Source organism: Lepidochelys kempii, chromosome 16 (genome assembly GCF_965140265.1).
Source record: "Lepidochelys kempii isolate rLepKem1 chromosome 16, rLepKem1.hap2, whole genome shotgun sequence".
NCBI classification, from domain to species: Eukaryota; Metazoa; Chordata; order Testudines; family Cheloniidae; genus Lepidochelys; species Lepidochelys kempii.
The window spans coordinates 7966993-7994094 of record NC_133271.1 but is presented as its reverse complement, the minus strand read 5'-3'; the positions used below and the strand labels follow the sequence as shown (position 1 = coordinate 7994094).

General features: G+C 52.5%; 1 protein-coding gene across 1 annotated transcript; it reads left to right on the top strand.

Annotated features, from left to right (window-relative positions):
* Positions 1–275: 275 nt before the first annotated feature.
* On the top strand, positions 276–26929 carry LOC140899314 (uncharacterized). The gene is made up of 12 exons (XM_073314613.1): positions 276–479; positions 821–961; positions 3106–3272; positions 4255–4367; positions 5097–5215; positions 6539–6702; positions 8493–8605; positions 11522–11646; positions 14994–15209; positions 15940–16044; positions 24951–25040; positions 26657–26929. The coding sequence occupies exons 1-12, from the start codon at positions 392–394 to the stop codon at positions 26803–26805; spliced, it is 1590 nt and encodes a 529-aa protein (XP_073170714.1). The 5' UTR covers positions 276–391; the 3' UTR covers positions 26806–26929.
* Positions 26930–27102: the final 173 nt, after the last annotated feature.

Below are 27102 nucleotides of genomic sequence, written 5' to 3'. Positions count from 1 at the left end.
AACTGTAAGGGGCAGGGCCTGACCTTGGCCTCTCTCTTCCCAGGGAGCTGCTGGTGGTGGGGGCTGAGTGGGCGGGATAGAGACTGTTGTTGCCTATGATGAAGGGTGGGAAGGGCGAGGGGCAGGGAGTCTGTCCCTGCCTGTGGTGCAGACGGGCAGGGAGACTAGGGCTTGGGGGGGGGGGCAGGGAGGCTGTTGCTGTGGGGGCCAGGTGTGCACAGGGAGGGTGTCACTCACAGAGTTGTGGGGAACCGTCTTTGCAGAGGTGGAGCTGCCAGCTCTTCGGGAGAAGTTGCTCATTTCCTTCCAGGATTTTGTGTGGCAGAGACACGCTTCGCTGGGGGCAGCCAAGGACTCCTGCTTCCTGCAGAGAGAGAACTGCACCGGGGTGATGCAGCTGCATGGCACCCACTACACCATGAACGGAACGGTGCTCGTCAACAGTCCTGGCTCCGGTGCCACCCTCTACATCAAGTCAGGTAGTCAGGCTCCGCTTTGCTGGGTGGGTCCCAGGGGGGCAGCAGTCTGGGCTGCCCTGCGGCTGCGTTTTTCTCCTGTGTGGGGCTAAACCCAGTTCAGTGGGGCTCCTGTGGGTCTGGAAAGCCCTGCTAGGTGCTGCCCAGCCCTGTGGGGAAGGGGCAGACTGGGTCCCTATTGTAAGTCTGGAGCTGGGACCAGGCTAGTTTGAAACACACAGGGCCTGCTCCTGCTCCATCAGGCATTGGTGAAACTCCCTCAGCCTCCAGCGAGAGCAGGATCGGGCCCTATCGCTAATGGACCCCGCGATATTGCTGTGCGGCTGGTGTGCTTGTCTTTGCAGCCTGCTCCCCTGGCTATTCCGGCATGAGGTGTGCAAGGCGCTGCCTACCCTGTCCTGGCACTCGCACCTGTAACCCCCTGAATGGCCGCTGCGAAGGGCTTCTGAGCTGTGTCCACAGGGTTGGCCTTTCCTGTCTCCATGGTAAGGGTGCAGCCCCCCTCATTGCGGGCGCAGCGGGGGAGGGGGGGGTGCGTGCAGTGCTCTGATGGGAGGCACATGCACCATTCTGCTATCTGGGGAGGGACTGGGTGAAGCCCAATTATCGTGAAGGGGGAGGAGGTGAATGGAGCCGGGCTCAGCTGAAGGGCAGAGCCACCAGTCCTGAGCCCCCACCTGCCACTTGGTGTGGCCTAAAAACATACCACAGAGAGGAGAACCCCGTACCCGTCTGGCTCTGTCAGGGCACAGGGTGGGTCTGGGGGGGTTCTTACCCTCAGGATACACTGGAGTAGCGTCAGCCAGGCTGCAGCCGTAGCCAATGGTGCAGGGGCAGCTCTGTACCCTGCAGCCTGTGTGCTGTGCTCCTTCCCGTATTGCCCAGAAGTGGCATGGCCTCTGGAAACTCTTCTTCTCCTGCGCACATTCGGCTGGCAGACGGCATCTGGGAAAGGCAGGCCTGGCCCTCGCCCTCCCTGGATTGCATGGTGGCACTGGTGAGGGCATGCCCCAGTGCATGATACACTGCCAGTACTGAGGCGTGGGAAGGCACCACCACACCCTGCAACGCCTTTCCATCCCTCAGTGGGTGCATCGGGATCCCCCAGGGGAAGGAAACATTGCATGGGAAAGGGTCTGTAACACGCTGCTGGGGTACACCGAGCTGGGAGCCGTCAAGTTACCCCCCCTACACCCCCCGCCACAGCAAGAGGGAGCTTTGCTGGCATTGGATTGCCACACCAGCCTGTCTGCCTCCCCAGTAAACTCCTCTAGGCCCTCCTGGCCCTGACCTCACCTAGCAGGTAACAGCCAGGGAACTCCTGCCCCCGAGCTCCTCAGAGCTGTTTCTCTGCAGGGCAGAGTCCCTGCCACGGTGCAGTCACAGAAGATAGGAACTTTGCTGCTCTGTTAAAGAGTCGCTACGCCACGGCTTATTAATGTAACCTGGGTAAATACACCTTCCCCTCAAGCCCAGCACTGACCTGGTTCATAGTAAAAGTGAAACAAGTTTATTAACCAAAGAGCCTGGTCAGATGATACCAAGGAAAAGGGATAAAGGCAGAGACGGTTACAAGCACATAAAAGTGACAGTGCGCATCTAAATGTCTAAACCGTAACCCAGCAAGATCCAGTCGGTGTTCAGGATGGTTTCTGTCACCCCCGTCTCCTTTCCAGCTTTCCACAGGCCAGCCTGGCCAGGGCCTAACACAGCGATCGGATCGCTTGGTTTCTTTGTCTCCTGAGGTGAAGGATTAAAAATGGTGTTTCCCTCTGTTCCTTATACCCCTCAGGGGATGTCTTTATCTTACAAGTCAGGAAGGGCCCTGGAGTCAGTCTCCTGTGTCTCTCGGGGTGCAGGAGCCATGTTAATTCCGGTTCTCAAGTTCAGTTCCAGGATAATCCCCACTGATTTAGCTCCATGGCTTTGTGTACTGCTAATCTGTACATTGAGGGAAACCCACATTCCTTTGTCTAGGACAGACTCCTGTTTGTCTCCTTTACCTGGGCTCAGCTGTCGAGTCTTAAACACATTCTAATAGCATCATACAGAGGAAATTCATAATGTTGCATGTAAGGTTAACTCATGCCTGTTACAATGCTATCAATAACCAGCATGTCATTAGCCTTCCTGTGACCCCTCACAAGGCACATTTTATGCAAATATGCTTGTAGCAGTGTTGCGGGTGTGAGTCCAGGTTTGCCTGGGCACACAGACTGCCTTTGTCTTGGCTCCTGCCCTGCCTGGGTAATGGGTGCTCCCGTATCCCTGAGACTGGCCGCTCTAGGGAATGTCCGTGGGGAAGCAGGGGCTGGGAGTGGGAGTCGGGACAGAGATCAGTTTCTGACTCTGCCCGATCCTTGGGCCGGTTCCTGCACCCTCCTGTGCTTCAGCTTCCCCTCTGGAGGTGGAGACAGTGACAGGTGCTGCTGTTCATGAGGGATGGCAGGAAAGCCTCTACCCGCTTTGAACCTGCACAGCGCTTTGAGATCCCTGGATGGAGCAGAGATCTCTGTGTGACTGGTGTATGGGGAGGCCCTGCCAAGTCAGTGGGCAAGGACTGCAGGCCCTGGCCCAACAGGCATGTCCCTGGTGATGAGTGAGGGCTGTCTCCTTGTTGCCTCACCAGGTCTCGTGAGTGGGAGGTGCCCCAGAGGAGCTGGCTGGTGGTACTGGGATGGACATTGTTACTATGTGGAGGAGAGCGATGCCAAGACATGGCAGCAAGCGGAGGCAGCCTGCAGTGCCTCTGGAGAAGGCATGGGGCTGCTGGCTCTCAACAGCCTGGAGGAGAAGGTACAGGGGGCCGTGCATGGTCTGAGGCAGGACACCTGGGCCCCTCCCTAAGCAGAACAGGAGCCTTCCTAACTCCAACCCCTGGCTGCTCTCTCTGTCTGCCTGTGTGCAGGAAGGCAACTCCTGGGCCCAGGGCTCCTTTCGCCAGGTTCTTCTCACTGACAGTCACTGCAGTGAAACACCCTGGAGCCGCCTTGCATTTCCCCCACTGTACCTGGTCCTGCCAATGCTGCTGTGTCTGGTGGGGTAGCAGCCCAGGGAAAGGGTGAGAGGGCCAGCTGAGCTCCTTGGGTAGAAGAAATTGCTGCAGGACGGGGCTCTCCAGAGTCCTGGCCACATGCCTGCTCCCTGCTGGGCTCTGCCCATGGGGTGGGAGGAGCCCGGAGGGGCTTCCTCTGGCTCTCAGTTCAGCCTCACAAGGAGGACAAGCCATTTCCTCACATCCAGTGCATCCTTTCTGTGCACAGGGGCCCATGGCCTCTGGCTACTGGGCACCTACCCTGTGGGTGACGTGGGGCATGTCCTGGCTGGAGCTGGCTCGGCGGGAAGGGGGAAGGGATAGCAGCAATGTGCCCATCGAGTGCAGTGGGCAGAGTGGGAACCCCTCCCTATGGGGAGGCTCCAGGGGTAGTCCCCTCTCTAGAGGGACACATGAAGCCACTTCCCTGTGCTGCCCCCTTTCCAGTCACTGAGTGGCGGGGCGGGAAGTCTGGATACACTCCATGTGCTCTGCACCCTCCCCCAGGATGTGCTCAGGGTAGCAGAATGCCAGGTAGCCTGGAAGGAGTTTAAAGGGGCCATGGGGCAGGGTGAGCTCCTCCTGGCTGATTGTACCCCCTGCCTCTTGCCCCAGGACTTGCCCTACATGTCTCCTTCCTTCTGGGCTGCCCTTGGCTACTTACTACCCCACAGGCCCTCCCTAAGCTCTGAGTCAGAGAGCGGAGATGTGCCCTGTGCTGACTGAGGTCCTGACTCCATGCAGGCCTGGGTGACAGCCATGGTGCAGAGGGACAGCTGGACTGGGCTGAATGACCTAGATGGCGATGGCAGCTGGACGTGGGCAGTGGCTCAGTATGCAGATGGCGCTGCCCCCTGGTGAGCATGTAGCTGACAGTAGGGGAGTGCTGGTGTGTTCCCTTGGGGTGGGGATACTCTCACACAGACAGGTGTGTTTGGCCTCCAGCGGCTCAGCTCAGCCTGCTGTCCTGGGGACAGTAATACCTGGCGCTGCTTCTGCATAGGGGGTAGTGCTCACTCCCTAGTTGGGCCTGGTCGTGCAGCAACGAGACCTGAGCCTCTCTCCAGCCAGTCCTACTCACCTGCCCACCCTCGCAGAGCGGCTGGCACGGCCTGTGTACAGGGGCACTGTGAGGGACTGTAGATGAGTCCAGCACTCCTCCAGGGGATCAGCTACATGGGGTGGCATCCCCCTTTGCTCCCTCACCCATGGAGCCTGGGGCGTTTCTCCCCCTCCCCTCCCCTTGCTGCCTGTGGGGACAGGCGCCTGGGGTGTTTCTCTCCCCCCACCCATCTGTGGGGCTGGGGCCTTCTCCATTGTTCAGGGACTGAGGTACCTCCTGAACCCCCCTCCATGCTGCATGCCCCCATCAGTAGGCCCAGAGTGTGGGGCATCCTGCCCAGGTGGAGGTGCCCACCATACCCATCTCTGTCCAGTGGGCTAAGGATGTGGCCCTTTCCATGGGAGGTGTTCCTGAGGGTTCCCCTGGACTGAGGTGTGAGCTGCAGGGGCTCCCTGCAGTGCATTGTCTTGTGTGGCAAGGCTCTGGCTGCTGCTAGAGAGACCATTCTGTGCTTCCGCCCCAGGCTGGCTGGTGTGCCGCTCCTTCTAGGAGGCTGCGTGAGCATCGGAGCCCTGGGGGACTCTGGCCTCACCGTGTCCAACTGTTCAGGACTCAAGCCATGGGTCTGCGAAGGAGTGGAGGGTAAGTACCTGCCAAGCTGCCCCGATGGAGAATTCAGTGCTGAGACCCTCAGGACAGCTCCTTGTCTCCTGTCAGGGAGTGGGTTGAAGGCTTCTGCATGGTAACAGTTCATTGTTCTTCGAGCATGGTCTGTGGGCCTGGTGTACAGCTGGCCGGGGGTACAAATGTCCTGACTTCCATACTGCAGCCTTAGCTGCCCTGATGTGATGACACGAATGCTGGCAGTTCTTATAGGCTAATCACACTGTGGGCACCTGGGTCTGGCCCGAGGCCTGTGCTGGCTACGTGACCTTCACCTGGGGAAGATGCTGCTGCTGGGTCAGGGAGTCCCTATTTGTGAGCCCTACTGGTGCTGCTGGGTCTGAAGAATGCTGGCAGGGGTGTCATTCTCTGTTCCTTCTGGCTCCTTGGCACTTTTGCTCACTGGAGTTGCCAGTTTTGCTTTCCAATGCTCTGCCAGAGGCAAGGCTGGGGGCAGGGACCTGCTGACATACAAAGGAGGGAAACCAGCTGGCCACCTGAGGGCTCAGATAAAGCCTGGGGCAAGGAAAGTTCAGTTCCAATTGTGGGAAGATCTCAGCTCAGTATGGGGGGTGCCACCAGGGGTGGAACTCACTTCCCAAGAGGCACGACAGGAGTCTGTGGCACAGGGTCTCCTCAAGCCACGCTTGGTGAGCATCTCCAGTGTGTGCTTACGAGTCAGAGGCCCCCACTGCTCTGGATACATGGGCATAGGTCCCCGGAGCAGGACAAGTGAGAGCGCAGACAGCTCAGACAGTGGCAGGAAGCAAGAAGCAAAGCGGGTCAGGGTTGACTATTGAGAAAGTAGGCTAGGGTCTAGCCCAGCTCGGCATGCCGCGGCAACTGCAGCCCGGCACAGCCCAGCACCCCGTGGCAGACACAGTCCAGCCCAGGGTGCTGTTTGCCATGGTGTGTTGTGTGGGGAATGGTACACTATAGCCCAGCCTCCATCTGGGTAAACAGAAAATTTAAAGCGAGAATGCGAGCTCGGGCTGAAAAGACCAAAAGGGTGAGAGTGGGTAAGGATTGCATGGGCATTCGCCCGGGGGGTGGGGGTGTGTGCCTGCCTGCCTGCCTGCCTGCCCTGAGAGGCGGGCTGCGCCCAGAGTTAGGTCATGTTTTTGAGTTTGGACTGAGTGGGGGGTTCTGTGGTTCTTCCTGATCAGTTCCTGCCCACCCCACCCCCCGCTACTGAGTGCTGTGTCTGCTTGGACACTCGCTGCTATTCCACAAGTGACTCTCTCTGTCACGGAGATGATCCTGAGCCCTTGTTTCTGAGACAAGGTTTTCTCTCCATGGCAGTTCCCTGGAGCCGCTGTCCCACAGAACCTGGCTGGAGACACTGGAATGGTAGCTGCTACTACTGGGACTTGTCCTTGGCCAGCAGCACCTGGCAGGAGGGGCTGCAAGTGTGTCGGCAGTTCAGACAGACTGAGTTGCTGTATCTGACCTCGCGCCAGGAGAAGGTGAGAACCAGAGAGCCCAACCCAGCAGAGCACCAGAGACCCACTGGACTAGCACGCACCTCAGGCCTCCAAGAGGAGATGAGGTGGGGCAGGGCTCCCGGCCCTGCTGCTGGAACAGGACTTTAAGCTGGGGGCCATCGAACCCAGCTCCCCGAGCAGGCAGAGTCCTAACACTGGAACCAAGATGACCCAGAGGACATAGACCAGGGTCTGAAGAACAGGAAGGGGGCGGAATAGGTTGATTTTAACTGTGTGTAGGAAACAAGGCCCCCGTCTCTCACACAGGTCCCTGTCTTCACACTGGGCTGCCTAATATCAGGCATCCAAATGCAGAGATGCTGAGCTTGCCACTGAGCTGCAGGGGTTCAGCGTTGCTGCTAATCAGTTTAGGACCTCAAGGCCCAACTGTTTAAAAATGCTGGCAGGAGTTGGGTGACCATGTTTCCCTATGCTGAATACACGACACGCGGTAAAATTACTGGTATTCAAATGAGTTCAATGGCAACCAATCAGAACTATGCAGTACAAACATTCAAATTAACGTCACGTTGATTGAGCCCGTTAAAAAGAAACCCTGCATAGTTGGATTCTTTTTATTTACCTTCTTATCTTTAAGGCTTTAGGCCTCACATGGGGAGAGGGGACTCACTCTTTTGTACACCTCTCTCACACAGATGGGTTACCGACCAACCTGACCCTCCCTGCCTGGCATTCTCTGCCTCCATGCCTGGCTGGGCCCTGGGACAGACCCACCTCTCCTAGTACAGGGCCTGTACTGTGTCTTCCCAAGGCAACGTGGGTGGGGGCACACAGGATCCCCCTCCAGATTTCTGTAAGGATTCACACCAGAATGTGGCCAGCAGCAGCCTTTCGTCACTGTGTGGGAGGGAAGGGACAGGAGTTTCTTTCAGCTGTGGGAAAAGTGGGAGGAGAAGGGGTGACCTGGCCTGTGTCTTTGCAGAGCTCATCCCTTCCCTTCCCTGGTGGCTGAAAGCAGCTTGTCCCTTCCTACCTGCACAGTGTCGAAAGGCAGCTAATACCCCTGGGATGCTGCTGGCCACTGACCTAACCCAGCCACCTCCTGTCCCCCGGCTACAGTGTGGGCAGGAAGGGGTTAAGCCTTGGTATGTGGAGGGCTCGGCTCCTCCTGGTCAGTGCCCTGGGCTGGAGGGTTTTGGGCTTTTCCGGGGCACCGGCCCAGCTGGAGTAAGTGGGGGAAGGAAAGAACCTGCCGGCCAGGCTGCTGGTGAACTGAGCACTCCGACCAGGGGCTGGTTCTATGCACAGCACTGGGAGCAGAATGTGCCCCTGGAGGGGCGGGGGGGCAGATGGGTGGGCAGAAGAGGTGACACTTAACCAGCTGGTGCCTGTCTGTAGTCACCGCAGCACGCAGTCAGTGCTGGCCGGAAACGATGTGGGGCGGGGCTGTGGTGGCCGATAGCCAGCACGCAGTGGGGGCTACGCTGACAGACCAGCAGGGGGAGTGGCCTGCCCCACATGCTGTATCTTCACCCCACAACCAGTCTTGCACACCCACCCCCATCGTCAGCACCTGTAGGTGGGTGGGCGTCTGGCCAGCAGGGATCCGTCCAGCAGCAGGACCCACCAGTACTGACTGGGGGAGACAGAAAATACGGAACAATTTGCATGTTTTAAAGAAAGTCAGGACACTTGCAGGAGGGCTTAAATACAGGACTGTCCCTTTAAAAATAGGACATCTGGTCACCCTACACAGGAGTGTAAGAGAATGTCCTGCCCCCCAGTCCTGAGACTGTCCTGTTTCCTTCCAGGACTGGATATGTTCAAACTTCAGGGGTGTCTTCTGGACAGGCCTGAATGATCAGATGGATGAATCCGTATTTCAGTGGACTACAGGCGATCCCATCACCAGGCAGCTCGCAGAGTGAGCACTTGGCTTTCCTGATACTTGTTGACATGGACATTATGTGAAAGCTGTTATGGCAGGGCCTGTAGGAGTCTTGGTCAGGCAGAGGCACACAGGAATCAGCAGGCTGGATCAGATGTCAGTCCATTTAGTCCAGTGTGCTTCTGACAGTGGCCAGGACAAGACACTTACTACAGGGAAGGTGTTTGAAACCCCGCACTAGGCAATTCGGGAGTAAACCTCCCATAAGAAAAGTTTCTTCCTAAATCCCAGCAGTGGATTCTGGCTCTTGCACTGAAGCATGGGGAAGGAGTACTTGTGGCACATTAGACTGAGCATGGGGGTTTCTTTCTCTGAATGTTATCCCATCTGATGGTTGGGCACGTCCTCATTATCCAGAGAAGTCTCCCCTCCTTTGGGAACTGCTGCTAAACTATTGCTGTGCTAGTGATATGGAAACTGGGACTGAGACCCAGTAAAAACAGCCCAGCGAGGGGCCACCAAATGCCCACTGGGTGGGAAGAGCTGTTCATCTTTGTGATCAGGGCTGGATTCACACACGCCTCCCCTACAGGTGGAAGGCTCTGTAGCTCATTAGCACCACCCTGAGGCAGCCAGCCCCGTACAGTGCTGATGTGCCACCGTGGAGAGCGAAGTTGTGTTCTGGATAGAGACATCGGTTCAATCAATCTGACCTTTGTGGCGCTCACACGAGTCAAGTCTTCTGCTCTCTTCACCCACAAGCAGTGGTCTTGCCCCACCCAGGCCATTAGCCAAGTCTGAACACAGAACCTCCAGATACACAGCCCAGATCTCCACCCACTGTAGCTATAGGAGGAACCGTGGGGAGAGGCCTGCTATTATCCCCTTCAGGGAGCAGCTATTTGTGAGCTAGCACTAAACCATTGGGTGTCAGGGATTCCTGTCTTCTGTGCCTGGCTCTGGGAGCTGAGGGGTCTGGGGGGTCTGAGGCAGCGTAGCCCTGATTGGGACACCTGCAGGAAATGAACCTGAGATCTCTAGACCTAAAAGCACCAGTTTCTGCCACTTGAACAAAAGGGCTGTTCCTGGTAGCTCAGAGCCGTGGCAGAGTCCTAAATCGCTATATGTGGTCTAGCCACTAGATGGGGACACAGGTCCACACTCTGAGCGTGTGTTGCGTACGTTCTTGACCTACATTCCCAGGAGAATTTCCCAGGAAAGCTTGGTGGATTTTTTCATCACTGAGCATTTTTAAATCAAGGCTGGATGTTTTTCTGAAAGCTCTGCTCCAGGGGTTATTTGGGGGCAGCGCTCCAGCCCATGCTATGCAGGAAGGTCAGACTAGCTGATCACAGTGGTGGTAGTTTCTGGCACTGGAATCTGTGATGCTAAACAGAGCACTTCATCCGAAGGCCCGACCTCCTTTAAAGTGACCGTTCACAATTTGGCCACTAAATAACCCCCAGATTAAAAAATCTGCAAGCAAAAAAACCGAGGAGTCCTTGTGGCTCCTTAGAGACTAACAAATTTATTTGGGAATAAGTGTTTGTGGGCTAAAACCCACTTCATCGGATACATGCAATGGAAAATACAGTAGGCAGTTATATGTACAATGTTTGATGTCTGATTTATGTCCATTTATTCTTTTGCATAGAGATTGTTCGGTTTGGCCAATGTACATGGCAGAGGGGCATTGTTGGCACGTATCACATTGGTAGATGTGCAGGTGAACAAGCCCCTTATGGTGTGGCTGATGTGACTTAGGTCCTGTGATGATGTCCCTTGAATAGATATGTGGACAGAGTTGGTAACGGGCTTTGTTGCAAATCAGACATCAAGAACTATAACATTCAAAAACCAGGTTTCAGAGTAACAGCCGTGTTAGTCTGTATTCGCAAAAAGAAAAGGAGTACTTGTGGCGCCTTAGAGACTAACCAATTTATTTGAGCATAAGCTTTCGTGAGCTACAGCTCACTTCATCGGATGCTTATGGTCAAATAAACTGATTAGTCTCTAAGGTGCCACAAGTATTCAAAAACCAGTCGGAGAACACTTCAACCTCCTTGGTCACTCAATTTCCGACCTAAAAGTTGCAATTCTCCAACAAAAAAAACTTCAAAACCAGCCTCCATCAAGAAACTGCAGAACTGGAATTAATTTGCAAACTGGATACCATTAAATTAGGCTTGAATAAAGACTGGGAGTGGATGGGTCATTACACAAAGTAAAACTATTTCCCCATGTTTATTTTTGCCCCCCTACTGTTCCTCACACGTTCTTGTCAACTGCTGGAAATGGCCCACCTTGATTATCACTACAAAAGGTGTGTTTTTTTTCTCTCGCTGATAATAGCGCACCTTAATTAATTGGTCTTGTTACAGTGTGTATGGCAACACCCATTTTTTCATGTTCTCTGTGTGTATATATAATCTTTCTACTGTATTTTCCACTGGGTGCATCTGATGAAGTGGGCTTTAGCCCATGAAAGCTTATGCTCAAATAAATTGGTTAGTCTCTAAGGTGCCACAAGGACTCCTCGTTCGTGTTGCTGATACAGACTAACATGGCTGCTACTCTGAAACCTGTACTCAAGCAAGCTGCTCTAGCACAGCAGGCTGCATGCCTGGTTCCTCAGCTGCTCCTTCCAGTTGCAGAGATGTGTGTTTTGCCACTGCTTTCAGCTGTGCTGGAGGGAGCATCAGACACAGCATAACCCAACTGCTCTCTGTAAGGGCAGGTCTGTGCCAGGGCCTCCTGGGAGTTCCCACCTTCCTACCCAAAGGGAAGCACCTCCAGGCAGGCTAGGGGAATGAGGCTGCTGAAAGGAAGGGGTGGTGAGCAGCGCTGGGCGTAGGGGGCATGACAAGCAAACCAGGGCTAAGCCGAGTGCTGGGACTGGCCACTGCTTGCTACACAGTAACAGCTCTGCTGTTCATTTATGTTTTGGGGAAGGCACTTACGAGACGACCTGGCAGATGGCGGCCTGAAGGATTGTGTGTGGCTGGATACAGCAAGTGGACTTCTAACAGATGCCAGCTGTGAGGAGAGAAAGCCATTCATCTGCAAGTGCAGCGAGGGTAAGGGACTAGCCAGTGCCAGCCCAGAGCCTGAGCCCCACACTGGCTTTCCCAGGAGCAGGATAGGCTGCATTGACATCCCTGGGGACTGAGTCCTTTATTTAACCCCAGAGCAGGTGCAGCCTGGGCTCTGGCAGTGGGAGCTGCCCTACCCACCTCCTCTGCCATGGGAGGAGGCTGACAGAGTAACCTGTTCTTTGTGGCCTAGTTGGTCCTTGGCCCTGCCATTATGACTGCCAATAAGTGGGCAAAGCAGCGTCCGTTGTAGGGTTGGATAGAGAACAGGACAGACCGGGACCTCCCAGCTCATTTCCCTCTGGGGCCAGCTAACAGCCCTGGCTTTAGTCCCTCCCAGCCCGACAGAACTGCAGAGAGATGCTTGCTGGCTTCCCAGCTTGCGACGGCCTCTCCAGTGGGAGTGCAGTGTCACCCCTGACCCCAGCCATTGCTCACCAAGGTCCTGTGTCTGGTCAGTGGCCAGAGGAGTAATGTGGGGCTGCTTTGAATCTCCTTGATTCAGGGAGGTTCATCTTTTGTGACATGTCTTCTCTCACTCTTTGTATAAAGCTCCTCTGTGCCTTGACCTGCCTCGGGCTCTGTCAGCTCATAGGGGGCTGGCTCAAGTGAAATTTCCGAGCTCTCCAGGAGTGCAACTCTCTAGTTCTGCAAAAAGAAAAGGAGTACTTGTGGCACCTTAGAGACGAACACATTTATTTGAGCATAAGCTTTCATGAGCTACAGCTCACTTCATCATCGGATGCATGCAGTGGAAAATACAGTGGGGAGACTTTGTAAACACAGAGAACATGAAACAATGGGTGTTACCATACACACTGTAACGAGCGTGATCAGGTAAGGTGAGCTATTACCAGCAAGAGAGGGGGAAAAAACCTTTTGTAGTGATAATCAAGGTGTGCCATTTCCAGCAGTTCACAAGAACATGTGAGGAACAGTGTGGGGGGGGGGGGGGAATAAACATGGGGAAATAGTTTTACTTTGTGTAATGACCCATCCACTCCCAGTCTTTATTCAAGCCTAATTTAATGGTGTCCAGTTTGCACATTAATTCCAATTCTGCAGTTTCTTGATGGAGTCTGGTTTTGAAGGTTTTTTTTTTTTGTTGGAGAATTGCAACTTTTAGGTCTGAAATTGAGTGACCAAGGAGGTTGAAGTGTTCTCCAACTGGTTTTTGAATGTTATAGTTCTTGATGTCTGATTTGCAACAAAGCCCGTTACCAACTCTGTCCACATATCTATTCAAGGGACATCATCACAGGGCCTAATCACATCAGCCACACCATAAGGGGCTTGTTCACCTGCACATCTACCAATGTGATACGTGCCAACAATGCCCCTCTGCCATGTACATTGGCCAAACCGGACAATCTATATGCAAAAGAATTAATAGACATAAATCAGACCACAAAAATTATAACATTGTACATATAACTGCCGACTGTATTTTCCACTGCATGTATCCGATGAAGTGGGTTTTAGCCCACAAACGCTTATTCCCAAATAAATTTGTTAGTCTCTAAGATGCCACAAGGACTCCTCCGTTTTTTTTTTTTGCTTGAGTAGTGACTTTTTAATCTGGGGGTCATTTAGTGGCCAAATTGTGAACGGTCACTTTAAAGGAGGTCGGGCCTTCGGATGAAGCGCTCTGTTCAGCATCACAGATTTTAGTGCCAGAAACTACCACCACTGTGATCAGCTAGTCTGACCTTCCTGCATAGCTATATGTGGTCTAGCCACTAGATGGGGACAAAGGTCCACACTGTGAGCGTGTGTTGCCTACATTCCTGACGTACATTCCCAGGAGATTTCCCAGGAAAGCTTGGTGGATTTTTCATCACTGAGCATTTTTAAATCAAGGCTGGATGTTTTTCTGAAAGCTCTGCTCTAGGGGCTATTTGGGGGCAGCGCTCCAACGCTATTGTGGAAAAGCAGCATCACTTGCCCCAGGAAAAGTACTCCTTTTCTTTTTGCGGATACAGACTAACAGGGCTGCTACTCTGAAACCTCTCTATTTCTGCAGAGTTTAGGAGCTTGCCAGAACTGCTGCCTCCTCCAGCCCCTTAGCAGCCTCTTCTGGGAGTGCTTCCCAGTGAGCTCTGCCGTCCAGATCCTTCCCCTCTACCCCCACACACGACCCATTTGTCCAGGAGCACTACTAAGCCAAGGGGGGTTGGGATGCCTGGGAGGGAACCTGCAGAGTTTAAAAGCAGGTTCCTAAGATTGGGAGGGCCTAGTTTATGGTAATTAGTTTGTAATTACATCATCTTTAGAAGCCTCTTCCTTATAACCACAGGCAAATCATCCTTTTATTATTAATTTGAGCTGAAAATAACCCCTAGCACCATGGCAGTCACAGAAAGTATCTTGCCTTTGATCTTTAATTACTTGTAATTTTGCAAGGAATTAAACTCTTCAAGCCAAGTAACAACAATTTGGCACGTTGTCTTAACCCCTTCCTTTGTGCCTGTAGCAATAGCAAGGTGTACACAGACTAGATCTTAATTCTCCTGGCACGGAGTATCCTCCTCGCCTTCCAAACAGATGTCCTTGTTCTTCTGTTCCCAAGCAACACACAGCGCTGCTTTTATCAGCCGGGCTGGGGGAGAGGAGCACAATGAGGGGCAGCAGCAGGAGGAATTCAAATAAAAATGGAATTTTAAAATGTGCTGGATTTGGAAGGAGGATCACATTCTGCTCCAGAATGTCCCATCCCTGGCAGAATGAGAAGCCCCTGTTCCTGCTGGGCCTTGAGGGAAGCTGAGAGCCCTAGCACAGTCTGGGTGGGAGAACAGATTTCCAACATAGCTGTGCTGCTGTGTGCCCCCCCATTCCCATCACTGCCCCCCTGGGTGCATTTGTGCTCCCCCCGCCCCGCTTTGAAAGCCATTACTTTCTCCTCAGCTTCCTTCACGCTGCCTCACAGGCTCCAGCCGTGTGTCCCAATCAGAAAGTGGGACAGCACTGCGCCCAGTCCTGTCCCTGTTCTACCTTCCTCACAGCCGCTTGCACTTCCTCCTGCGCTGCCTGTTCCCTGCCACCCCTTTTGGCTTTAGTTGTGGCTGGGGTTTGAGGCTGGCTGTGGCTTGCTGGGGACACACCGACAACTCTGAACTCCTGGGTGGCTGCGGGTTTCTGTTCCTGGTCATTGTCATGTGCACTGCTGAAACCTGCAGCAGGACCATCATGCTGGGGCTGCAAGGGGTTAGTGCAGGACCTTCGCTGGCTGTGCTGAGTGGAAGCGAGGCCGTGGCTCGCAGCTGGGTATCTGACAGCACAAGTGTTTCACGAGAGACCCAGAGAAATTGTTTTTTCACCTCTGCTTCCCCCAGCTACCGAGTGGTTTGTGAAGCAGCCTGGCCGGGGCGTGGTGGGAGACCCAGCATTCCTACACCCCTCTGCCGAGAGCCTGGAGAAGGCCAAGCAGGAGTGCCTCCGCGAGAGGAGCGTGTGCGCAGCCGTTCTGCAGGCTGGGACAGGCTTCTACCTGATCAGCTCCATGGCTGGCATCATCTCCCGACCCAATTCCACACTCTACATATGGACCAGTAAGGGCAGATCCCCACTCAAATGCCTCCCACCCTCATATCTGCAGAGATAGCATGGCCTTGTGCTGAGAGCAAGGCATTGCGGGCCTGATCCTACTCTGCCTGGCTCCTTTGCCAAGTGATTGACACCCATGCAAGGGGAGTGCCTGGGTGTTGGTGCAGGATGGTAGAGGATCAGGCCTGGGGACTCGGCAGACCTGGGTTCTAGTTTTAGCTTTGACACTGATCTGCTCTGTGACTTGGGTCAGTCAAGCCCATCAATCAGTGCCTCAGTTTCCCCCCGGCCCTAGATTCACTGTTGGGCTGCAGGGCGCACAAACTGGGAATAACCCTGGTGCGGGCGGGCATCTGCATTGCCTGTACCCCAGCCTCTGGCACAGGGCATGCTCCAGCAGGCTGGGGGCAGGGCAGAGACAGGCTGGGAGCTGGGTATTGGGGGGAGGGAGAAGAAGGAGGCATGGCTGGGGAGGTCCTATGCCCTGTTGATTCTGTACCTCTACACAGCCCCATGGGGGCTACTGCAACAGGGGTGCAGGTCAGGACCGGCATGTCCTTTGTCCCGGTGCCAGTGCAGGAGGAGTCTGTTAGCCCATTTGTGCATCACTTGCTCTGCTCTGTGAGGTTGTCAGACCTGGGAGCAGGGGGCTGGGTGGGTGCCAAGGGCTAGATCTGTTTGCTCAGCCTATGGCCTGGTGCGGTCTGCTGAGCATCCTCTCCTCTTTGGTTGTAGTATGTGCTGAGGGGTTCAGCGGCCTGCGCTGTCACAGATACGCTGCCCCCCAGCAGCGACCTGCATGTGACTGCAGTGGCAGAGTCCGGGCGTCGGCAACCCAAGGTGAGAGCCCTGGCCCGTCTGTGGCCTGGTCTGGTGAGGTGAGAAAAGGGGCTGGCTGTGGCAGGAGCCTCGGGCATGTCCTTCCATAGGGGATGTTAATCGGGAATCCTACAAAAAGTGGAAACAGATGAATTGCTAAAGAGGATTACAAAAGAATAGCACAAGCATAGGATCGTAGAACTGGAAGGGACCTCAAGAGGTCATCTAATCCAGTCCCGTACACTCGTGGTGGGACTAATTATCTAGACCATCCCTGACAGGTGTTTGTCCAACCTGCTGTTAAAAATCTCCAATGATGGAGATTCCACAACCTTCCTGGGCAATTTATTCCACCCTGACGGGAAGTTTTTTCTAATGTCCAATCTAAACCGCCCTTGCTGCAATTTAAGCTCATTGCTTCTTGTCCTACCCTAGAGGTTAAGAAAAACAATTTTTCTTCCTCCTCCTTGTAACAACCTTTTACGTACTTGAAAACTGTTATCTTGTCCCCTCTGTCTTCTCTTCTCCAGACTAAACAAACCCAATTTTTTCAATATTCCCTCCTAGGTCATGTTTTCTAGACCTTTAATCATTTTTATTGTTCCTCTCTGGACTCTCTCCAATTTGTCCATATCTTTCCTGAAATGTGGTGCCCAGAACTGGACACAATACTCCAGTTGAGGCCTAATCAGAGCAGAGTAGAGTGGAAGAATTACTTCTTGCTTACATCACTCCTGCTAATACATTCCAGAATGATGTGTGTCCCCCCCGCTCTTTTTTTTTTTTTTGCAACAGCGTTACACTGTTGACTCATATTTAGCTTGTGGTCCACTATGACCCCCAGATCCCTTTCCGCAGTACTCCTTCCTAGGCAGTCATTTCCCACTTCGTATGTGTACAACTGATTGTTCCTTCCTAAATGGAGTACTTTGCATTGGTCCTTATTGAATTTCATCCTGTTCACTTCAGATCATTTCTCTAGTTTGCCCAGATCATTTTGAATTTTAATCCTATCCTCCAAAGCACTTGCAACTCCTCCCAGCTTGATATCGTCCACAAACTTTAAGTGTACTCTTTATGCCATTATCTAAATCATTGAAGATATTGAATAGAACTGGACCCAGAACTGATCTCTGCGGGATCCCACTCATTATGCCCTTACAGCATGACTGTGAACCACTGATAACTACTCTCTGGGAACGGTTTTCCAACCAGTTTTGCACCCACCTTATAGGAGGTCCATCTAGGTTACATTTCCATAGTTTGTTTATGAGAAGGTCATGTGAGACCGTATCAAAAGCTTTACTAAAGTCAAGATATACCACATCTACCGTGTGTCCCCCATCCACAAGGCTTGTTACCCTGTTAAAGAAAGCTATCAGGTTGGTTTGACATGATTTGTTTTTGACAAATCCAGGCTAACTGTTACTTATCCCCTTATCTTCTAGATGTTTGGAAATTGATTGCTTAATTATTTGCTCCATTATCTTTCCAGGTACAGAAGTTAAGCTGACTGGTCTGTAATTCCCTGGGTTGTCCTTATTTCCCTTTTTATAGATGGGCATTATATTTTCCCTTTTCTAGTCTTCTGGCATCTCTCCCATCTTCCATGCCTTCTCAAAGATAAGCATATAAATCAGACAAAATCAAAAACGCTAAGGCACAAAATGGATTACACCGAGCAAGGGACATAAAAGCATAAGAAAAAGTTCTTTAAATACATTAGGAGCAAGAGAAAGACAAAGGAAAGTGTAGGTCCTCTACTTAGTGGGGAAGGAGAGCGAACAACTGATAACCTTAAGAAGGGTGAGATATTTAATGCCAATTTTGTTTCAGTCTTCGCTAAAAAGGTTAATGGTGACCAGATTAATATTAACAACAAGGGGGAAGGAACACAAGCCAAAATAGGGAAAGAAGAGGTTAAGGAATATTTAGATAAATTAGATGTATTCAAATTGGCAGGCCTGATGAAATTCATCCTAGGGTACTTAAGGAACTAAGTGAAGCAATCTTGGAACCTCTAGCAATTATCTTTGAGAACTTCTGGAGGATGAGTGAGGTCCCAGAGAACTGGAGAAGGAAAAACATATCACTTGTCTTTAAAAAGGGGAACAAATTGGATCTGGGGAATAATAGACCAGTCAGCCTAATTTCAATACCTGGAAAGATACTGGAACAAATCAATAAACATTCAGTTTGTAAGCACCTACAGGATAACAGGGTTATAAGGAATAGTCAGCATGGATTTGTCAAGAACAAATCATGCCAAACAACCTAATTTTCTTCTTTGAGAGGGATGCTGCCCTAATGGATAGGGAGGAAGCATAGATGTGGCATATCTTGATTTTTATTAAGGTTTTTGACACAGCCCCACATGACGGTCTCATAAGCAAACGAGGGAAAACGTGGTCTAGATGAAATTACTATAAGGTGGGGGTGCACAACTGGTTGAAAGATTATACTCAGTGGTTTTCTGTCAAACTGGGAGTGTGTAGTAGGCCCCACAGGGGTTACACCTGGGTCTGGCACTAGTCAGTATTTTCATAAACGACTTGGATAATAGATTGGAGAGTGTGCTTATAAAATTTGCAGATGACAGTAAGCTGGGAGGGGATGCAAGACCTTTGGAGAACAGGATTAGAATTCAAAACAACCTTGACAAATTGGAGAATTGGTCTGAGTTCAACAAGACGACATTCAGTGAAGATGAGTGCAAGGCATTACGCTTGGGAAGGAAAAGTCACGCGCACAGCTACAAAATGGGAAGGAACTAGCTAGGTGGTCGCGCTCTGGGGGTTATACTGGGTCACAAATCGAACAGGAGCCAAAAATGTGATGCAGATGCAAAAAAGAGGCCTCTAGTTCTGGGGTGTATTAACAGGAGTGTTGTATGCAAGGCCAGGTCTGCACTATAAACTTAAATACTATCCTATAAACGCAGCACTCAAAATCCACACGCCTGAGCAATGCAGTTGTACCAACTTAACCCCTGTTGCAGACCGCGCTGTGCTGATGGGAGGGCTTCTCTGTCGACGGGGCTCCTGCCTCTCCGGGCGCGGATTAACTAGCTCCATGGCAGAAGCGTCTTCACTGGAGCACTCGAGCGGCGCAGGTGTATTAGTGTAGCGGCACTGCCCCGTTTTGTGTGTAGACCTGCCCTAAGACTCGGGAAGTAAGTGCCCCCCTCCCCCCACCTGCTTGGCGCTGGTGAGGCCTCAGCTGGAGTCCGGTGGCCAATTCTGGGTGCCGCCCTTTAGGAAAGGTGGAGACAAAATGGAGAGAGTCCAGAGGAGAGCAACAGAAATGATGGGTCAGGTTTTCTAAACCCTTTATGAGGAAAGATGAAAAAAAACTAGGCATGTTTAGTGTTGAGAAAAGAACACATGGGGAGACCTGGCAATAGTCTTCAGCGAAGTTGGCTGGTGTAAAGAGGACTATGATCGATTGTTCTTCATGTCCGCTGAAGGTAGGACAAGAAGCAATGGGATAAGATTCATAGATTCCAAGGCCAGAAGGGACCATTGTGATAACTAGTCTGATCTCCTGTGTCCCGCAGGCCAGAGACCTGCCCCAAGATAATCCCTAGAGCAGAGCTTTTAGAAAAACACCTAGTCTTGACTGAAAAATTGTTAGTGATAGAGAATCTACCACATCCCTTGGTAAAGTGTTGCAACGATTAATTACTCTCTCTGTTAAAAAAAAAAAAAAAAAAGAAAAGAAAATTTAGGCCTTATGTCCAGTCTGAATTTGTCTAGCTTCAACTTCCAGCCATTGGTTTGTGTTCTACATTTCTCTGCTAGAGTCCCCCACCCTGTCACTATGGCCTGCATTCTTTGTTCCTAGACAAATACATTTATCTTTAGCCATATTAAAACACATATTGTTAGCTTGCACCCAGCTTACTGAGTGATCAAGATTGCTCTGAATCAGTGACCTGTCCTCTTAATTTACTGCTCCCCCCACAATGTTTGTGTCATTTGCAAACTTTCAGTGATTTTCTTTTAGATCATTGATAAAAATGTTAAATAGTGTAGAGCCAAGAACCGATCCCTGTGGGACCCCACTAGAAACACACCTACTCAGAAAAGATTTCCTCTTTACAGTTACATTTTTGGAACCTATCAGCTAGCCAGTTTTTAATCCATTTAATGTATGACATGTTAGTTTTAATCTGCAGCAAGAGAGATTTAGGTTAGATATTAGGCAAAATTTTCTAGCTATTAAGGTAGTTAAACTATGGAATAGGCTTCCAAGGGAGGTTGTGGAATACCCATCACTGAAGTTTTTAAGAACAGGTTGGACAAACACCTGTCAGGAATGGTCTAGGTTTACTGGTCCAGCTTGATGCAGGGGGGCTGGACTCGTTGACATCTTGAGATCCCTTTCAGACCCACACTTCTGTGCTTCTATATATGTGGGATCCCACACTGAGCGCCCCGCACTATACTGCCCCCAGCAAGTAGCTGATCAGAAAATGGGTAACTGCCCATTTCACGGGTTTTGCATATTGTCAAAATATATTGTGTCCCCATCCCTGTGGCCTCTGGGTACATGACACATAAAGCAACCAACAGTTCACACCTAGCCCTGCTCCAGCCACCTCCACAAGAGACATCAAATGCAGAGACAAGGTGCATGAGATAATATCTTTTGTTGGACCAACTTCTGTTGGTCAAACTTTCGAGCCATACAGAGCTCTTCAGGTCTGGGACAGGTACACAGGGCATCACAGCAAAATGCAAGGTGGAACAGATTGTTTAGAATAAGTAGTTAGCTCATATTCTAAGGGACCATTCAAAGTGAAGTGGACCCTTAACATCTCTGCAAGTTATAGGACAAAAAGTGGGGTTAGTGGGTTATAGATTGTTGTAATAAGCCATAAATCCAGTGTCTCTGTTCAGTCCATGACTTTTAGTGTCTAACAGAGTTATGAATTTAAGCTCCTAGGCTCGTCTTTTGAAAGCGCTGTGCAGGTTTCCTCTGAGAATGAGGACTAACAGATCAGATATGGAGAGATCGCTTTGTGAAAAGTGTTCATCCACAGGTGACAGGGTGTATTTTGTCTATCATTTTCCTGTGAGTTCATTCGAGAGTGAAGTGATTGTCTGGTTTCACCCACGTAGTAGTTGTTGGGGCATTTAGTGCACTGGATGAGGTACCCCACATGTGATTGGCATGTGTAGGATTCATGGGTCTTGGAAGGTGTATTGTGCAGGGGTGTTGATCGTTGTAGCAGTGGAGATATGGCTGCAGGTTTTGCATCTGTTCTGGCAGGGCAGCCATTGCCTGTGTCTAAAAAGATGAGCCAAGCCCCACAGAGCTGGGGGTGGGGGTGGGGGTGGGGGTGGGATGTGTGCTCCTGTCATGGAGAACCTAGCTCCATCCCCGGCGAGTGTGGGGACAAAAGGAAGGGCTTCAGCTGATTTGTGCCGCCAGGACAGGCTGCAGGAGACTGGCAGGCTCAGGCATTATCAGTGTTGGAGACCTTAGCTTATGCTTGAACGCCCATCTCCTGAATGGCACTGAGGGGCGGGGACAGGGCTCAAGAAGGCTGCTTAGACTCCTGCATTGCTGCATATCCACAAAAACAAGCTGCCTTCCTACTTCCCAGACTGTATGTGTTCACATGGCTATCCAGACTGCTCCCCATGGCTCTGACCCAGACCTCCAGCTGAGCGTGGCTTCCTTCTCTTGTAACATACTCAGACTGCTGCCTTGCACTGCAGCTGGAGGTGGGTGGGAACCAGGACCACACAGGGGGCACAGGACTAGTGGCTCATACTGCTGCTTTCTGCACTAGCCAAAGCTTATGTATAGTCTCCTGCAAGGTGCATTGCAGTATTGTAACCTGGGAAAGACACGGGGGTCGGTCTGGCCCATGGGAGCCTTGGGGGTCGGTCTGCATCACCAAGGAAGGCTGCAGCCTTCCAGCTAGCTGCAGCTGGAAGGATACTAATCCCTTGAGTGCTGTGCACACTAATGACTGAGCCTCTGGAGTGCCCCATGAGCCAGGTGAACAAGTAGCCCTAGCCCATATGATGCCAGTGGAGCTGAGGCAGGGAGAAGTCTGAGGGACTTGTTCCCACAGCATGGAGCCAGGGTGAGAAATCGGGAGTTCCCAGCCTGTGCTGGAGCAGCTAACCATGCTGCACCTCGAGTGGGATGAGCCAGTTGGAGCAGGGAGAGTTCCCAGCCATTTCCAAAGGGTGCCTTGAATTCCTCCCCCAGCACTGGCGGCATGGCCAGCCCCAGGGTTCAAAGATCCTAGGTCAGGCCCCAAAATCGTGAGATTGGCTTTACAAATCTAGAGATTTGAAAGAAAAGACTTGCTGGGTTCTTGTACTGGCCTTGGGGGGTGTTCAGGCTTTTCTCCACAATCACAAGGGCTAGAAACTGAGTCTTTTTTAAAAATGGATGCTGAGATTCCACCTAATCCCATGACTCTAGGAGCTGGGGCTTTCAGGAAAGCATCAAATGTGATGAGACTATGATATAATCACGAGATGGCAACTCTAGACAGGGATAGTCAAGGGCCAGTGCTCTGCATGGCCTGGGCAGGCGTGGCCTGTGTTGTGGGACCCTGAGTCCTGTGTGGCCTGGGGTTGTGTTGTGGGACCCAGTGTTGTGTATGGCCTGAGCTTAGGTTTGCCAACCCTCCAGGAATTAAAGATTAATCTTTAATTAAACATAATGTCATGTGATGAAACCTCCAGGAATTCATCCAACCAAAGTTGGCAACCCTACTTAAGCTGTGTTGTGGGACCTAGTGTTGTGCATGGCCGGGGCAAGCCTGGGCTGAGTTGTGGGAGTCACGTGGAGCATTCCGGCTGGGGATTAGTGTTGAAATCCAAGCTTTGCTTTAGGACAGAATAATATCAAGCCCTTGGCATGTCAGGATAATTAAACCAGTTCCAGCTCTGCGCCTTTGGTGTTTCCAGGAGGTCTGGCAGGATGTGGGGCATTGGTTTGTCAAAGTACTTTTCTCCCTGGACTCTTCCAGGTAGAATGATTGGGAAGATCTCCCTTAAGGGGGAATGGATCCCATGATTCCCCACAGATCTGTAGGCAAGGTCTTGTACTGTTGGTGTCCAGAGCTCAGATACAATGGAGCTGCCAGTCCCCCTTCCTGCTGGTGCCCAGAGCTGTGCTCCTTCCATGTGACTGCTCAGGGCCTGGCTGCGGGGTTCCTGTGGCGAATGTACTGTCAGTGTCAGCTGGGAGCCTGCAGCCTAGACTCTGTTTATTCACAGGACAGGTCCAGTGTGGGTGGGGGCAGCAGCAGCGTCCCCCTTGCCCCACACCAGCTGGCGTTGTGCCTCAGACCCTACACTCACCCCCCATGTCCTGGTAGGCTGAGAAGGCTGCAATGGCTCAGTCAGTCTTGGGCCTCTCTGCTGAGATGCCAACAATGGTGCTTCCCTGCCCACTGGCAAGTGGGTTGAGAGCACCTGACTCGTCTCCCTGGATTGGGAGCTCTTCCGGGCAGAGACTGTGGGCTGGGTTCTCCAGTCTGCTATGGCCCCACGGTGCCACTTACACAGCTCAAAGTGACCCTAAGGCAGCTGGAGAATTCAGGGGGTTCTGGTAGGCAGGGGGCTCCATGCTGGGGTAAAGCTGGTGGCGGAGGCTCTGACACTTCCTGTGCCCGCTGCCCCCTTGCCCTTGGTGTAAACAGGAGGAGGGGGCGTGTTGGGAGGGAAGGGGCAGCGCTACCCCAGAGACCTTGTGCCTTTGGTGCCGTCCCGCCCTGTGCCGTGGCCCGGCAGCCCTGACTCGTGAGCTGCAGCCAGCATGGATGGTGTGGAGCCTGGAGCCCCGTGTCATGCTCAGCATCTCAGAGAGCTCGCTGCCAGAGCTGGGTACACAACAGCAACGGGCCATTGACCAGCCAGAAGCTGGGAACTTGTCCTCCGCTCCCCCTGCAGGATTGCCATTCTGGTTACTGCCACCTGCTGGATCCCAGCTGAGCCCACTGTGTGCATGTGTGTGGGTGGGAGTGAGTGTGCACAAGTATTTGTGTTTGAGGGTGCATACATTGTGTCCACACATGTGAGTGTGTGCACAGGTGTCTAAGAAGAAGTGACGTTTTGATTAGATTTCCAAATCTCTCTCTCTCTCTCTCTCTCCCACCCCTAACCCCTGGTGAAGTGATGCCTTTTATGCCAGTTCTTCCAAGGGCAAGATATTCACAGCCAAGTTCCAGAGCCTTGAAGAGAGCAGGCTGAAGTGGGAGCTGCCTGTGTCCTGACAGGGCCCTGGGGCTAGCACCTCGTAAAAGCATGAGGGCGAGGGCCTGGGCCAAGTCCAGGACGACGCCCCACGCTGAGCTGTTCGCTCTGCTCTGCAGAGCAGGGCACTGGATTATCACTTGCAGACAAACCCAACCCTCCACAGGGACTGGAACGCTGCCTTCTGGGGCTTGTCGTTCTTCAGCTACCCGACTGCTTGTTTGCCAAATTAATGGCCTGGAGCCACTTCTCTCAGGAGCTCGTTGTTGCGGGGCCAAGGTCCTGGGCGTTCAATATAGGTGCCCTTGTTGGTGGAGGTAGGGTGACCAGATGTCCTGATTTTTATAGGGACAGTCCTGATATTTGTTTTTTTTCTTATATAGGTGTCTATTCCCCCCCCCCCAATCTGTCATGATTTTTCATACTTGCTACGTGGTCGCTCTAGATGGAGGTGATGCCCCTGCACGCTGCCAGGGGATTGCGAGGACTCTGGGCTGGAGTTACACTCGTGCACACATAATCGATAAAACCCCACACCTGGACAGGAAACAGGCCCTGTGGAGGGCTGGCTCTTGCTGTCTGTCACATCTAGTTTGACTGTGAGGTTTCAGGGCGGTGCTGGGGCGTTTGTCACTCAAGGTCTGGTGGGGGGGTTGTCTCTCTGGGGAGAGGATAACAGCCACTCGTGTCTCTTTGCAGTTTGTGGCGTCCCTGTGCAGAGCTGCATTGACTACTGTCGCCACACAACAGCCCAGAGCAACTGCTCTCTCTGCCTGCCCGTCTGCTCTGGTGAGTCCTCATCGCCCATGGCCTAGCTGGCTGCTTTTGTGCCCTGGGTTGGAGCAGTCACTGAGTAGCACAGCTTCTCCTAGCACAGAGGGCAGGGCTGTGCCTCCAGCCCTGGCATGGCAGGGGGCAAGGGAATGCTCTTCTGCAGCACGGAGAGCCTCCCAGCCCAATCTTCTCCTGGCTTCATCAGGCTTTGAGATGCTAGAGTCACCCTGGACCCCCCCCTCTCTCTCTCCCCCCCAGCTGGAGAGCTCACGGCATTCCCACTTTGCCTTTGGCTGACCTGACAACTGGTGCAAAAAGCCCTGATGCAAATGCCCCCCATGGAGACGCAGCCCCAGAGAGCAGCCAGGGAGGGGGTGGCCAGCCTGCAGGGTCCCGGGAGGTAAAGGGTTGCGGCCTGTGGGTCTGTGAGACCTTGGCAAGCAAGGGGTGCATGGCATGTCCTCTCCTGTGCTGTCTGGGGGTGACACTTACTCTGGCTACATCTGGACGAGGGAAGGAGTAGGTAATTAGAAACGTGTTAGCTAGCGTGATTTAATGAATGGAGTCTAAATACTAGTGCAGACCGGGCGCAGCACCTTTCAAACCTAGCTAGCTGGTCATAGTCAGCCCAAGATGCTGCTAGGGCCCTCTTCTATGGCTCAGGGGCTGGCAGATTTGCTAAATGCTCCCCAAACAGGATGGGAGGTAGGGAGACCTGCTTCAGCTGTGCGGCTTCTTTGCTTAAAGGCTATTGGTCCATGGCAGCCTGTCTGTCAAAGTCAGGAGGCTTCAGGGTTTCTTCCAAATGTGGCTCCACCCAGCCTGGGAGCAGCAGGTCTTGGCCACAGGGAGCCATGGTTATTCAGTGTCATGCTGTGCCAGAGTCTGTCCCCTGTGGCCCTTAGGAATGGTCAAATGGGTAACGGCCAAGGAGCAGCCCCTTGCTATCCGGAGGGGCGTCCCAGGAGGGGAGATCAGAGCAGTTGCCAATGCAGATTGTTGTCTCCAGTGCTTCAGGGACTTCCACCCAATCCTGAGCCTCCTGACTCCAGGGTCTGGATTCTGGGTCTCCGGCAGTTCCTGTGAGCATACAGGGGCCACGCAGCGACCAGCTCTCCCCAGGAATTGGCCATGCTAGCCAGCACAAGTCGGCCATGATGGCTGTGGGACCTAGGGCTACCTGCAGGAAGAACCCTGAGTTTGCTCTTAGCCCAGGATCTGGACAGCAGAGCCGGCCCCAGCATAGCCACACCCACGTCTTCTCCAGGGACAGGGACTTCTCTGGAACTGAGGTGCTGGACCTGCCAGCCGTGACCATGTGGCATTGGCAGCCGGTGGTAGGAATAGGCTGTACTCGGTCCCTGGCTAGAACCTGTTTGCCAGGTTCTGGGCTGCACAGGATTGCTTTGGAACTCCCAGGGCAGCTGGCTGATGTCACAGGGTCCTTTGAATTTCCAGCTGTTGGAGGCTGTTGTCTGGGGCAGCATTCTCCTGGACCTTGGAAGAGTCATCTAGAGCCCAGCTGTCCCTCTGCTGGGCCTGCTCTGTTCTACAGGGAGGTTTGGAGCACTTCCAATCTGGGAGTAGCTCCTATCATTCCAGGTAGCAAATGCTCTTTCCTTTCCTTCCAGATTCCAGCTTGGGCATCCTGGACCCCGAGGAGCTGGCTGTGGTGTCCATGGTGCAGTACAAAGTGTCGCAATCCCTCAATCTCACCTCGGAGAATGAGCATGATCAAATTAATGCATCTAAAATAATCTACCACAGCGCACTCCCTTGAGCAATCCATGCCTCAGGGAATGCTGGGAAAGGGCAGAACAGTGACGGCTGTCCAGTGCTCGTCTTTCAAATGTTCCCCCCATTATTCGCTTTCCCATTCGGTTTTGTGCTGCTGTTTTGTTGTAAACATGCTTGGTGAGGGAGCTCAATGTAATGTTCCCAACCATCCCTTGCTGTGGTCTGTGAGTGGGGACGGGGGCGCTAGCAACTTTCAGCCAATGGAGAATTCAGCTGTGTGAACTAGGAGCCCACTCCCAGCTGAGCCGATCCAGGCCCTGGGAAGCAGTATCCATAGCTA

What these genes read in the sequence shown, in the direction of transcription:
- LOC140899314 (XM_073314613.1), top strand. Translation starts at nt 392, where the DNA reads ATGCAGCTGCATGGCACCCACTACACCATGAACGGAACGGTGCTCGTC. An exon ending in CACCCTCTACATCAAGTCAG is followed by an intron (nt 480 to 820) that starts GTAGTCAGGCTC and finishes TTGTCTTTGCAG; the next exon opens with CCTGCTCCCCTGGCTATTCC. An exon ending in CATCTGCAAGTGCAGCGAGG is followed by an intron (nt 11,647 to 14,993) that starts GTAAGGGACTAG and finishes TGCTTCCCCCAG; the next exon opens with CTACCGAGTGGTTTGTGAAG.